A 14,984-nucleotide genomic window follows, 5' to 3' on the forward strand; every position below is an offset into this window, starting at 1 on the left:
CACAGGAGTCGCGCTGTATTTGTCACTAAAGCTTCCTGGCTCCCCGTGGGAGAGGAGTGGTGGTGGTGCTGAAGCTTGCTCTATAGTGCAGACCTCTGTCAGGCAGGATAAAGCAGTCCGGGAGAGCCAGGTCATTCCGGGGCGGGCCAAGGGCTGCCGAGCGAGGTGGGAGCCAGTTTCTGATCACTTTTTAAAGTTGCATTAGGTATCTCTTAAAGTTGCATTATGCACTTTAAAGGCTCGGGCCGCGCTGCAGGGATGCGGTCTCGGCAGAAGGCGGGAAGCAGCCCCCTTGCTGGGATGCGGCAGGCCGGGGCCCGGAGCCGGGCGGGAGGTCCGCACGGCGGGGCCGCCGCGGCGCGCATCTCCCGCGGGCGCGGCGGGGCGCGGTGGGGGCGGGAAGGGGCGGGAAGGGGGAGGGGGCGGGGCGGCGGCGCTGGGGCCCGCCCCGCGCGGCGCCCATTGGCCGCGCCGCCCCGAGACCCCGCCCCGCCGCGGGGAGGGAGGTGCCAGCACCGCCCCTAGGCCGCCGCCGCCGCCGCGATCGCAGCGGGGCCGGACCGGAGCCGGGCAGCGAGGAGCGCAGCAGCGCAGCGGCTCCGCGGCGGGCCGGTGCCCCGGTGCCCCGCCGCGGGGGGAGCCGCGAGCCCCGCTCGTGTGAAGCTCAGGAAGGGGCAAAGAAAGCCGAAGTGAGCCCCGGCGCCGCCCGGCGCCCCCCGCCCGCGCTCTCCTCTTCTTTTTTCTTCTAATTATCGCAGTTTCGGCGCGCGGGGCCCGCGGCGAGCCGCGCGCCGGCAGACAAAGGGAAGGGCGGGGGCCGCGCCCGCGGGAGACATGCGCTCCGTGCGGAAGCGCTGGACGGCGTGCACCATCAGCATCCTCCTCATCGTCTACAAGACAAAGGAGATCGCGCGCCCCGAGGAGCGCCGGGAGGCCCCGCTGCCCGGGTAAGCGCGGCTGCGCGCGGCCGCCGCCGGGCGCCCCCGCCCCGGCGGCGGGGGCAGGGGGCCGCGCGGGTGCGGAGCGGGCGCCGCGGGCCGCGGGAGGCGGCGGCTCCGCGCGGCGGCGCCCGGGCCCGGCAGCGCCCGGACCCGGCTGCCCCGGATGCGGGGCTGGGGCGCAGCCGGGCGCCCGCCGGGAGCCCGCGGCGGCCCCGGGTTTGCCCGGGACCGCCCCCAACTTCGGCGCCCCACGGGAGGCGCCTCCGTGCGGAGCCCCGCGCTCTCGCTCGGACCTTCGTCTGGCTTCGGGTTTTCTCCTTTCCTGCCTGTCTTCGGTTAAAATGAAAGCCGCGAGGTCTTTTGCCCTTTTCCGTCCGAGTCTCAGCTTTCTCTTGCGCTGCAGCACATCGCGTGTGCGCGCCTGTCTGTGCGGGCCTCTGTTCTCCCTTTTTCCCCGAAGTTGTAGCTATCCTGGGAGGAAGCTGGGTTTTCGGCCGAGCCTGGTTTTCGTCTGAAAGGGACGATCTCCGGGCTTTCACGGGAGGCGGCTGCAGGGGTGCGTGACTGCGCGGCGGGCGGGCGGCGGCGGGGGTCCCGCTCGTGCGTCCGTGCCGCCCGGGGCGGGGGGGCCTCGGTCACAGCGGGGCTGCGCTTTGCTGTAAGCCCCCGCCGTGGTCGGGGCGGGGGGAAGAAGAGGTTGCAGGTGCCGCCCCGCCGCCCCCAAGGGGAGACGCGGCAGAGGCGCCCCCTTCCGCGGGCACAGCTGGGCGCCGGGGGGTCGCGCCTCTGTCGGGCGCCTCCGGGTCCCCCCAAAAGGAGCAGGTCTGGTGGCCGGCTCCCGCTCCTGCCCCGCACGTCGGGGGGGGGGGAGGGGACAGACTGGGGGCTGCTGCTCGCCCGCGCGGCCGCATCCTCTGGGTGCGAGAGGATTTCCCCACGCGTGGTCAGTGGCGCGGTCCCTGCGTGCTAAAGGTTTTTACAACTTGGCTGTAACTTTCCTTCTTGTCGAAACTCGGTGTAAGCGCAGGCTCCGCGGCAATGCTGTAGCATCTGTGTACTTACAAGACATCTGAAGTTCAAATTATATGTTGGTAGGTGCAGGAAAATGCACGTGAGAGCTGATGTGTCAGGGACAATCGGCATTAACCAAAGACACCCGTGTTTCATAATGCACTGTCCTTCATCTCAGACTAGAGGTAGTCGCTAAAATGATTCAGAAATTAGTCACTAGGTATAATCGGTTCATATTTGAAAAAAAAAAAAAAACCCCACTCCTCCAGCTTATGATATATTGTATTTGACATTATTTAAAGGGTACTAAAATGCACTGATGCTTTAATATTACATGAAATAAAACAAGCATATCTAGTCATAGCTATGTATGTCTCTAACAACACTTAAAAATACAACCATAATGTACTTCAACCAGGTCATTTAGTGATATCCGGACATCTCTATTGTCAGTGAAACTTCTTGTGCAGTATGGTGCTGTGCTCTTTGGCAAAGGATGTGGGAATACTGTTTCTTTTCCCAGCCCTTCTGTCCCATCCCTCAGCAGTAAGAATCAGAAAACGGGAAGACTAAGTCTCCTGTTACCCTCTGCCACCGCTTATGACTCCAGTCTGTCTTCCGAGGGAAGAGCTCACTCAAATATTTGGTTATTTTTGATGGGCCACATGGGAGAACAAAGTCAGTTTTTCATGGAATGTTTTACTTCCAGAAGTACCAGTAATCATGAATTCTGAATGCACAAGGTGGCCATTTTTGTATTTATTAATGACACTGCCAGTAAATCCCATGTTTTCTAAAATAGGTTACTGTATAAGAATCTGTGCGATTCCAAAGCATGTTTTGCACCCTTATGTTTTCACAGCAAAATCTCTAGGACAGTAATTGTAAAAGCATGCCATTCTTTAACTAGACTGTAATGCCCCTTTAAAGGTTATTCAAGTAATGAAACACATGCATTATATGGCATGCAGTCTTAAACTGCATTATCTTCTAGTGATAGAAAATATGCTTTTTAAAGTTCTAAGACTTTTTTTTTTATGTTTAATGAGCTGTGTTCAGGATAAGAGATGGTCTTATTATGTTGGTCTAGTTGGTCACCAAAGCAAGGCGACTCAGAGTTGAGGTTGACACTGTAAGCCACAAGTTGCCATCACTTTTAATGGCAGTTGTTTTATTAACATCAAGGGGGATTTGCTGCAATTCTAAAATTGGGGCCAACTTGCATCTTCATTTCACACTTACTTGAAAAATTTTCTGGTGCAAATTGACCTTTTTATGCATCATGTTATTTAATATTATTTTAGATGAAAATTAAACTACTAATAAAAGGCAGAGGAGCATATAAGCAAACACCTTTACGTTTGTAGTAGAGCTTTAACACAAAGTGCTTAGGACCTTCTTTCTGCTCATGAGAACATAACTTAAGATTGCTTTTCTGAACCATATACATAGTTTATTGCAGGTGTAAATTGTGAATACTCAAGACAATCTCATTTCAAATGCTCAAGTACTTTACCTGTTTGGAACATAATTTGCTGCTAAATTTTGTCACCTGTTTCACTGTTAGTGTCTAATGGGTAACTTTTTACTCAGCCTCAACTAGAGGCATCTCTGAAGTACTCTTACACTGTGTACTTTACCTGATGCATTTGGGTAATTTTCCTTTAGATGCATACACATCTTGTTGCAGGACAATATATGCAATAAATACATTCATAACAGTTGTGGAAAAGAAAACAACAGTAAATTTGCATACTGAATATAAAATCAAAAACATCGAAGAGCAAATATTAAATACATTCTAATTATTATGCTTAGCGACTTTGGCAACATCCACCCTTCCAGTCGTGAGTGTGGTTAGGAGGCTGCGCATACAGGTGGTGGACCTGCACAAACTGCCTGAAGTTGCTGGTTTTTCAGTAGGTGGCACTCTCAGCTCTGAGTCAGCGCCGGGTCCCTGCTGCAGTGGCTGGCATGGGGGTGAGGGAGGGACAGCGGTGCCCCTGGCACTGGGGGCTGTGTTTTTTTTTTTTTTTTTTTTTTTTTTTTTAAATGAAGCGTAAAATATTGTTTACTACCTACAGGAGCTTTTGCAATCATGGCACTTTTTGCAAATGAACACCAGGTACCAGTTTTGTTAGTTTAGCCTAATTAATGTCCTGTTGCAGGTTAGTTCTAGTTTAATTTGCTGTATAATTTACCAAATGTTAATGCTTATATATACTGTAATAATGTTGCAGTAGCTCTTATAATGGAGCAGGATCCTATTGTTTTAAGCACTTACAGAGTCAGGGAAACAAAAATCAGCATTTCCCTAGAAAGCTTGCAGTCGCTTTCAGAGACTGTAATGAAACATCTTTCATGCTCCATTTTGTTGGTCAAATGTCTGCTGGTCAAAATTCCTATTTGCAAGCCAAATGGAATTATTATTAGTAGTATTATTTCAGTGAAGGCTTTCTTTCTTAACAGATAAAGAGATTTCTGTATATCACTGTGCTATATATTCCTTCTCAGATATAAGACATTCTGCATGGTAAAATGTTATACCCAAAGAGTCTGATATATTAAACAATTATGGATTAAACAGCTATGTTTGAACTCAGAGAGCTGAATGTTGCTCTGGTGTGTAAATGGAAACATTATGGTTGCACATATGGAGGTAAAAACAGATTTTTAGACCTAAGACATAAGTCCTGCTTGCAGAGTTTTAGCTTTCCTATTACACTTGTGTGGCTCTATTGGCTGGTATGGTTGTGGCTGGTAACTTTATGATACTTCATCAGTTGTGCAGTGATCATCAGCTGCTGCTAACTGCAGTTTTTATTTGTTAAAGTTACCAAAATGTGTGGATATAATGAGATTAGAGAATAGGATTAGACAACTGAGGCTGTCTGGCCCTGAGTGTACAAATGTTTCAGGAAGTTTCAGGGAAATTTTGTGTTTCGTATACCCTGAAACTCCAGAATTCCCAGCGTGAAAGTCTCCTATTACTGGTAGGAGGCAAAGAGAGTTAATTAGGGCGTTACTGTATAACATGAGAAATTGCTGGAGGAAGGAGTGGGAGTTAAGTCTTAATTCTTGTCTTAATACTGGAAGTATGGGACATAGGAGTGCAGAATCTGCCTCGCACATATACTGAGGCAAACCAGGTCCGGCTTCACAATTTGGAGTTCATTGTAATTTTTGTTTTGCTTATTGCAATAAAACTAAAAATGTATTTAAGCTTTTAAATTAAGTATTAAAGTATTAGATATAGATCTCCCATAGATTTCTCTTAGGTAGAGTTTATTTTATTTGGTGAGTAGATTAGGTGAGAAGGGGAGGTAATTGCTATGTTTTGTTGTGGATGAAAAGAAAGTATCACTGGTGCTTGTGATCTAAATGAGTTCAAACTAGAACTAGCCTTAACATAACTGTGTTTTTTTTGTGTTGCATTGCAGAGATGGTGAGCTGAGTTTGAGTAGATCAATGATCAATAGCTCTGATAAAATAATTCGAAAGGGTGGCTCCTCAATCTTCCAGCACTCTGTAGAAGGTTGGAAAATCAATTCCTCATTGGTACTGGAGATAAGGTGAGTGTCTTAAAGTTCATTTCATATTACTATTGCCTATAATTCTTCTGGTCTAGAAAACTTATCATAGTCATTTGATTCACTGTTACAGGAGGATGTTTTATAACTTTGTACTTACCTAGGTGCAATGTTAAATGCAACTGAACGACCTCAGACTCTGAAGTAAAGTTGCCCTTCACAAGAATAAATAACATGTTTTCATCTAGTTATGTCAATCAGACCGTCGAGGACAACATCTACATTATGTGTGTCTGCGTTGAGCTGGTTTTCTCGTGTTCCCTTACAGACAGTGGTGAGAAATTGGCGCTTTTAGGACATGATCTCGTCCCAAGCTACTGTAGCTGCCTAAAAGAGGACAGATGAAAATATCCTGAAAGTACCTATATTTCTCTCTTCTCTGCAAAGAGAGCTTAGAGAGATGACTTAGATCTAGGGGTTGAGAGAGGCTGGTGGACGATACGACTCCTACCCTGAACGTCTGCGACTGGCCCGAGCGGCATCGGCACCACTGCCACCTGGTGCAGTTCTCCGTCCCTTGCAGGTGGAGGCCAGAAGGAGTCGTGGGTCCACATGGAGGTGGACACAAGGGCAGAATTAAGAGGAGTGACATCAAAATTTTGTTTTGGTGTTTCCTAACAGTTGCATCAGGGCAAGCGTTACTGGGCTCTTGTCGTCACATCTTCCCCGTCTTGGGAGGGTGGCCAGGACAGGAAGGGTGTGGAGCTCGGGTTAGCAGGACAGATGGCTGAGCCTGTCATGCTCTGTGCAAGGTGATAGAAAAGAGGTATTTTTCAGCAGCAAAGGCATAGCGGAGTGGATTTTTGTTTTCCTGAATCTGAGCACTGTTTTACAGCTGAGTAGGAATTTGATCTAATTAAAATGTGGTTTCTGTGTCACTTCTCTTTCTTCAGTTTTGTATAAATTAAAGGGTAGCTTATGAAACCCTTAAAGAGGCAATGCTTCCATGTATGAAAAGCATGGCTCCTCTGAAAAAGGGACTTCTGGGTTTATGGCTACTGTTTTACATTCTTCATTCTAAAACAAGCAGAAGATATTTGTAGCTCAGAAATGATTCACGTGTGCAAAGTTGTAGTAGAAGTAAACTATGGAGCAGTTATAATTCTTGAAATTCTTGAAGTTCTCAAGCTATGATGGACTTAGCACAGCCCCGCTGCAACAGCAGGGGAACAGCAACAGGGATGAGAAGAGCAGCAGATTTTGGGTAGCAGCAATGATTGCTCCTACTGATACTCTGGAGCCTGCGGCTGTATCTCAGCAGGTGGGCAAGCACGGCGCGCTGCATTGCGTTGCGCTGCGTGGTGCGCTGCGTTGTCCCGAACCCCTGGGTGCCCTGGACTGAGGGACCTGGGGGGTCCAGCTGTGCCCCCGGCACCTGGGTTTCGCACCAGTGAACACGTGGTTCTCGCCCTAAAATGCAGCCGAGGAGCATTCCCAGGTCTTGGCACTGGTGTTTTTCCCAAGACCCTCAGTGCAGATGTCGCCTGTTTGAGCCGTGTGTGGTTGCTGTGTAAAAGCTAGATTCCACTCCAAGGTAATTTAGGGAAGATAAGCAGAATTCCTATATCAATAACAATATTTAAGATTTATGTGGATGTAACTGACAATTTAAGCTGGACAGATAGTAACTTGAACAGTGTCACAATTTCAAATTGTAGGCTATAGTTCTGACAAGAGAAAAAAACAGCACACTGTTTTGCTTGTGATGTAAATTGATTTGTTTTGGAAGTCGTTGAGAGACTATAAACAGAAACCTATAATAACTCTTCTCCTTCGTCCCATTTTGGTGAAGAACTAAGTATCACGTTTCAGAACCGTTTAAAACCAATATGTTGCTGCTCAAGCCAAACAATAAACAAACGATTATAATGAATTATAATGACTCTTTAGGTAAAGTTAAGAGAGAAATTGGAGTTTGGGATACTTCTGAGGTGCTCATTTTTTGCCTATTTCAACAGCAAACTGTATCATTCAGACAAAGAAGTCAAACAAAGTACTTTACTTTTTTTTTTTTTTAAGATTCTTACTACATACATATCATCTCACTCTACCAAAAACCTGAGTTTCAAAAACAATACCTTTTTTTCTTACTGTTGGGGGATGAGAAAGTTCTTTTGCTTTATAAATGTGCTCTTAAGAAACATCATGATGTAATTACTTTGTGGTTTTTAAAAACTTAACAGTGAAGGGTATTTTTTTTCTCAGTGATACAGTGGAGAAAAACATGTATCCTGTACACTAGTTTAAACAGTAAAGATCCCATTTGGTCAGCATGGAGATTTTCTGTATAGCAGAGTGCATAAAGTTGAGGTTATTTAGATGTCCACTTTGGTCTCATTTTGAGATGAAATAGCTATCATCATGAACAGCAGGTCAGAGGAGGAGGTGTTTTCACTGAACCGATATGAGATTTTAGACTAATGTGACTTAGGGCCAAAATTTGACATCCGCTGTGGAGGGAACCAGGGCTACTAGCCAGTGCACGTCCTTTCGACAAATCGTCTTGGCTAACGTGCGTAACACACTTGGGTACGCTCTTCAGCAGTGAGGGAGGGAAGTTTGGCGCGTTTTTCCCTTGCATAAACCACAAACAGCCCCTTGTAATGTGTGTCCCACTCCTGACGGTGACTAAACATGCATTCTTCTTTTGCTTTTGCAGGAGGTTTGCTGTACACCTTTATTCCCTGTCACAGCAGTAAGAAACATCTTAGCCATTAATATTCTTACGCTTATAGAACTATCAATCAGGACTAACTTTAAATGTATGTGGCAATCTCCTAGAGTGTTCTCATGGTTAGACTAATGGTTGGGTCCTCCAAAGTACATTACATGCACTGTGTAGACCATGAAGATGATTCACGCTCTATTATTGCAACTGTTAATGTGAATAGTGTTTGACTTGTGGTGTGAGGTTCGCCATAGCGGGTAATGACAAGAGAGAAATATAGTAAAAAAAGCTAGCACCTGTTGAATAATATATAAAAAGTTGTCACTTTTTAGCAGTGGAGAAACAGTTTGTGAAACCATTAATGTACATCATACAGACATTTCATAAAACTTATAATCATCCTAAAATGGCAGCTACTGTTGTCTTACATCAGCTTGGCACCCACAATAAAAATTTAAAAATGTGGAAAAAATGCGATAGTGAGTTTTGCTTTCTGTAAGGACGGCGTGTTTTATGCTGTGTCCGGACCTAGCAGGTTGGCAGCTGGGACATTGTGCTTTGCTGTTTGTTCTGTTGACCATGGGTGTCCTCTCCTGCCATTTTATATTTGCTCGGGCTAATGACCGCTTTCTATCAACTGCAGAGGTCTTTTCTATTTGCTATTGGAAATGAATTCTTGACCAGGTCATAGGAATCAATGAGTGAAGCAGCTCCATAAGCAGGACCCCATGGGAGGAGGAAGAGCTTCTGTGGGGTATCTGGGGTCCTGAGATGCTCTCCTGGACTTTGTGAGCAGAAGAGGCAGTCGAGGGGGTGTAGCAGCCCTGTTGGAGGTGCCTGCTTGGAAGAAAGAGCTAGGCTTTGCATGTTTGAGGTGGGGATGGTGGGTATCGTTAGCTAATTACTAGAGACTGCAGCAGATTTGCTGCCTTGCCAATCATGACTGTACCAGTGGGAGAGTGTTTTTTTTTTTTTTTTTTTTTTAATGGATGGTACCTTCTGATTGCTGACAACTTCTTTAAGAATAATTAGTAATTCTGCTGCCTAAGGAAGGAGGACTGCTTGCTTGATCCCTGACCATCTGAATGGTTCAGTCACGTAGGAATGGGAGAGAGAGGATCCACCTTCTGTGGGGTTTTATGTCTAAATCCTTCCTATTGTCTGTGGCAATTTGAAGGTTTTCCAATTATGGAAATTGGAAAATTTCAGCTCCATTAAAGGCTGTGCTTTCAGGACGGAGAGACACGGCTGAGGTGATGCAAACCCGTCTGGGGAAGCCGGCTTAAGCAGGACTGGTGCTGTGCCAGCACCTCTGCAGTCTATGTGAAATGAAATACAGTCAAGGCCTGAGTGCGTGATTTTCTTTTTCCACTTCTTTTGATTAAGTGGGGGCATGTATTTGTGTTGGAAGGAACAGATAGAAGTTTTGAATCGCAGGAAGGCAAAATGAAGAAAAAAACCAATGCGTGTCTAGGATGTACTTATCTCTTTGTGATGTGGGTGAGAACTTGATGAGTGGAAATTTCCTGTCAGAGAAGTGTGAGAACTTGTAATATGTTAACAGCTTCATTTAGAGGAGAAAAAAAGAGAGAGAGAGAGAGACTTCCCCTATAGAAGGGCTCAGATTGTTATCGCTTTTGTCTTGCAAGAAGATGTGAAACAGCTATGATATGTCCTTGAAGTGTGTGCAGTAAACACAGAGCTGGCACTGGAGCAGCTCTGAAGCTTTTGGAGCGACACGTTGAGGCCAGCCGGGCTGTTCCCTTCCGAACCTGCGTGTCTCCGAGACATGCTCATTGGGACTCTCTGGGCTGATTCAGTCATCATAAACCTGAAAGCTTTCCCAGAAATTTGCAAGGCGTTTTGCTTCCCTCAGAGCCTTATCTCACCTGAAGAGTTGGCATTTGCTCTCGGTTGGGGTGGTTAACACCACTGATTCCGCCCTTTGGATTCTAACTTGCTTAAGTTCATTAAAAGCCGATATGTGATTGACCTTCATGTGCTAAGCAGCAGCCAGGCATGCTTGTTTCAAAGCCCCCATTTCCCTTTTGTGTGCCCACTGAAGGTTTGTGGCATGATTAGCATGTGCTTCAGCTGGGAAGTGATGTTTCTGGCAAGGGGGAAGCCTGAAGGGCTCAAAGGGAGCTGGGGCGGGTGAGACCCCCTCCACCGCGTGCCTAGATGGGTGCCAGTGTGGTCCGCCTCGGGCTGGGGAGCGCTGGGAAGCTCTCCCTGGTTAGTTGCAATTATGCATGTTTTTAACAAATCAACTCCAAACCTTAGTGAATTTTCAAAATTAAATGAGAAAAAGTCAGTAGGAATCTGCACTGACTTTGGTGGGAATGGGCATCTCCTGAGGGTGAGATGTTATGTTCTTTTCAAAAAAAAAAAAAAAAAAAAATATATATATATATATATGCTTGGTGATCTTGCTGTAGTGGGAGGTGGAAACCTGTATGCAACATTCACCAAAGTTACTGAATAACTCCTTAACACTTGTCTGGAAGAGTGCTTAGTAACACTGGACGTTTGCTGGTTATATATTGGAAGGACTTTGTATGTTTGTTTGCCTTGCACACAAAAAAAGCACCAAGCGAGTCCAAAAAATCTAGAACTTGAAAAGCATGGGTTCAATTTAAGAGAGGTCTAAATTCAGTACTTAAACTGTTTAGCTACTATCGAAATGATCAACACAGTATTTTGAAATTGAAATATTTATGGTGAGTTGCCTGACAGAGCAAATAAAAATATTTGGATATGAGTAACCCTTGGCCTTTCTGTAATCAGTGTATCTTTAGAAAAACAAAACATCAATCTCTTGTTTTGGTAGCAAGTGAAAAATCCTCCCTGTAGTCACATAACGTGCACATTCAGAAACATAAGAGCTGGAACTATTAAAACTGTGGTTAAAAGTCCGATCTGGTCTTAATTTATTAAAAGGCTCCTTGTGATCAATATGCATAGGGAGAGCATAAAAAGGAAATACTGGAAAGGAAAGATAATTAATCAAACTAAACTGCATGCTTTTCCCTCACTCAAGCAGACGAACGCAGTTTGATTTAACTCCCTATTTCTCTTTCGGTGCTAAAGGCGAGCAGAGTTGGAAAGCACGGCTCCTCTGAGACAGGAATATTTTTGGTGTGCCCACATACAAACGACAAAACAAGCAAGAAGCATGCAGCAATGCAGGGCCGCAGCCTGCCCTCGGAGACGTCTCCGGTGCCGTCGGCTTTGTTCGGAGCCGGGGAGCCGTGGGCAGTTGTACCCAGGGCCGAGCTCAGCCCGGGGTGCTGCTGTGATTCAGTTTCGTCTGGCCCAAAGGTGGTTTCAGGAGCACCTCTTCAAGGGAAGAGGCCTCTAATCCACCAGGAGTATGTTTACCTAAGTTGTCTTCCTTGATGATTTTAAAAGCCGAAAGCCGCCTTCTACAAACCAGCCGGAGGGGAAGAGCAACAGTAGAGCTCCTTCGGGTGAGGGGCAAATCTCTGGCAAATCAAGGTGCTTAAAGGCCTGTGTGAATCACCTGGGGAAGGCCCACGGGAGAGCAGCAGGAAGGTTCCGAGGTCTAAAAAAACATGAACTATCTTAAACCCTCTTTTCTTTTTTCTTTTTTTTTTATTAGCCTCAAGTGTGTGAAGGCTCTTGCCACAGAGTAAGGCGTTATTACCTGGTTATTGCTCGTTCTCCCTATGCAAGCTGCATGGAGCAGGAACGGACTTCAGGTGCTGCAGGACCGACCCTGGTCCACGCTCGGGGAACCACACTGCTGGGGAGGACAGGGAGGCACGGAAATTGATTGCAGAGGGTGTTTGCCAAGCCCCCACCACTGGCCATTAGGAATGTGTTTGATAAACATGTGCCAGGAGTGAGGTAGGTGTAGGCACATGCACCTTCAGCGGGGCAGGGTGTGGACTAGAAAACTGTGTAGCTGGCTTTATTCCTGTATTTGTAGCAGCATTAGGGCTTGGTGCCCGAGCTGGTTTCCCCAGTGTTGAGGAAGGCCTTCAGCGGATTTACCCCACGGCTTGGGCTTCTTGGGCTTCTTGGCCAGGCAAGCCCTGATGTCCCATGGTGAGGCTTTCTAGCACTGCCTTGCTTGGAAAGAAGGTCTTTAAAAATATTTGCAGTCCTAAAAGTCAAATACTTAAGTGATTTTTTTTTTTTTCCTTAATTCAGACAGTTCTGTGGCAGATGTGGGAGAGGTTGCTGTAGGATGATACTGTTATGTAGTACAAAGACTTTTGTGCCAAATAAAAAGTGCAGATAAATAGAAAGTATGTCACCACATTGCACCAGAATAATACATCTTTATATCTTTTGGAAAGCTATGCAAAGGCAGTGGTATCTGTTATGTATACTTCATCAGATAACCAGGAGTTGCGCTTCATGTTTAAGTATTTTGAACATCTGTTTCTGGTTATCAAAACAAACCCAGGTCAACCACAGATTGTGGCACTGCATTTCTGACAGTCGTGTAAGCATGTTGCAAATAGCTACTGGGCTCCAGCTAACCCCAATAGCTCCCTGTGCCTCACCTGCCTGGAAAGGGCTCTGGCTGCACCCTGGGACAGTTTTATTCATTAAAAAAACCCTCAAAGCCCACCTCAGCAGAGCAGTTTCTTTACGCATTCTAGCTTATACTTGCAGAGGTTCCTTCCATTCAATACCTTTGCTCTGAGGTTCACTGAAAATCATGGTTTCCCCCTGCCCTTCTCTAATTGAGCTGTGAAGTTTCTGAATGCGAATTAGCACTTCTTTTAAATTATTTTTAACCAACATCAAGATTGACTGAGAAACCCATGTATGTTTTGTACTTAGTTTTTGGTCATATACCTTAGTATATTTTTTCCTCTTAGCACCCATCTGAGAATGGGAAGTACCACTATCCCCACAGTACAGATGAGTCAGTAGCACGGAGGAACTTAAAACAATGGCATGAACACCTGCATGCTTAATCACATTTCTTCCAGTATTGGATACAGTCAAATGAATCAGTTAAAGATATTTTAAAGCTAGTGTTATTACACGTCTCATATTGGCACAGAGATTCTTACACATACTCTAACACCTGCTCATACATTTACCATTGAATGTGCTACTCACAGCTTCAGATAAAAATATACTTTTAACATATTAAGATTCAGTGACTTCTGCCCATCTCAAAATTTTAATGAAAAAAAAATTCTTTAGGCGTTTTTGAAGTTTCAGCTCTGTTAATGATTGATTGATTGCCTGAATCTAATTCAGCTCCATTTGAAACCCATTGGAAGACTTTTCTGAGCATATGTAGACACATAAGGAAATTCTGCCTGTAAGTTACCCACCCCGAATTAATACAGGAAGCCAAGGCCCTATCTTACTTTTTGTCACTGTTTCCATAACTGCACTGCAGTTTCTTGTGTTTTAAAATAATACACAAGCTGCTCCGTTCATGCACAAGCGTTGCCCCTCTGTTTGCAGACACAAGTAATAGGGGGCTTGTTTATTCTCGCTGTCGGGGTGGGGGCTTTCGATAAGTCAAGTGAACCTCCTTGGGCTCACAGGCAATTCTGCTTCCAGCCGCAGCCCTCAGTCTCTCCACGTTGCAGATAATTTTTCTGGCTTTTTGCGCCTTGGCAGTGGCCGCCCCTCCTTGTGCCGGGGTACCCGTGATGGGGAGCCTCCAAAGAGCTCGCCTGCTGCTGGCAGGGCCTTGCTGCGTCCGCCTGGTCCCCTGCAGAGCCCTGGGCCCCATGGTTCCAGTCCTAGTATTTAATATTTCCAGTTGTTTTCAGTGCTGCTGGATCAGACGATTCCTTCTTTCCCTCTCTTTTTCATTCTGTAGCCGTTTACCTATCTGTTGCAGGGTGCCCACAAAACGAGGCTTATCAAGACCACGGGACTTTTAAGTCCGTTTGAACTTACAGGCTGAGGAAGAGGCTTTATCGTGCTTTACGGAAATGCCTTGCCTGGCCTTTTATACCACTTACCAAAAGCTTTAGGCGCTCAAGGTTTTAATATCCTCTACCCTGCTTCATTACTGGGAGACCCTCACCTGCCTCGGCACAAGACGTCTTTGCCCTGGTGCTGCTTTGTCTATACGCAGCGGCTGCAAAAGGGAACCTCGGATGCCCTTCTCTCTTATTTTTTTCCTCACAGTTTAAGAAGTGAGAGGAAACACTTGAAAACAATATTTTTATCACATTTCACTTCCCCTTCGGCATGCAAGGTCGATCCCAGGGCAACCGTTTTGTGCGAGGGGCTGCAAGGAGCCGGCACGCGCTGGTCCCAGCGGCGGTGGCCCCGGCGGCTGCCTGGGGGCCGGGGCTCCTGCTGCTTGTCCCTCTTTGCCTCTGGGATGGGATGGTTTCCCCGTCACGGCGCTCCACGGGGCCAGGACTGCAGCAGCTCTAGTTACTGGCTTTTCCTGTTTTGGTCCAATCTAAGAAAGCTCCGCTCAAAAAAATGATTGTGTAAAAATAGCATCCTCTTACTCAACAAAATGTTGTGTTTTAAATAATCTCCCACCTGCTGACACCAGCGGAAAATACCAGTGTGCTTCACGAGGCTGGGCTTGTTCGTGGTCTCTGACTGACGGGGGCCTGTGGGGGTGGCCGGGGTCTTTCCCAGCTTGTCATCACGAGGATAAATGTTGACAAAAGGCTGCCGGTGCAGGCACCGGTCCGTGCAGAACCACCATCCTTAAAGGTGTCTGTTCTGAGCTGGTGAATTTAAAGAGCCTTGGTTTTTATTTTCCTCCCTCCTAGACCTCTCAAGCAGGTACAAATTAATGTG

The 14,984-nt window shown here is 46.5% G+C and overlaps 1 protein-coding gene across 3 annotated transcripts in view; it reads left to right on the forward strand.

Moving 5' to 3' along the window:
• Positions 1-561: 561 nt before the first annotated feature.
• Positions 562-14,984, forward strand: part of ST8SIA4 (ST8 alpha-N-acetyl-neuraminide alpha-2,8-sialyltransferase 4) — a 62,937-nt gene continuing 48,514 nt past the window's right edge. For all 3 annotated transcript variants that reach the window (XM_067315536.1, XM_067315538.1, XM_067315537.1), the window contains exons 1-2: positions 562-947; positions 5,393-5,524. In XM_067315536.1, coding sequence (XP_067171637.1) covers positions 835-947; positions 5,393-5,524 — 245 coding nt within the window. In that variant the 5' untranslated portion in view covers positions 562-834. The remainder of the gene's footprint in view (positions 948-5,392; positions 5,525-14,984) is intronic.

Source organism: Apteryx mantelli, chromosome Z (assembly GCF_036417845.1).
Source record: "Apteryx mantelli isolate bAptMan1 chromosome Z, bAptMan1.hap1, whole genome shotgun sequence".
Taxonomy (NCBI): Eukaryota; Metazoa; Chordata; class Aves; order Apterygiformes; family Apterygidae; genus Apteryx; species Apteryx mantelli.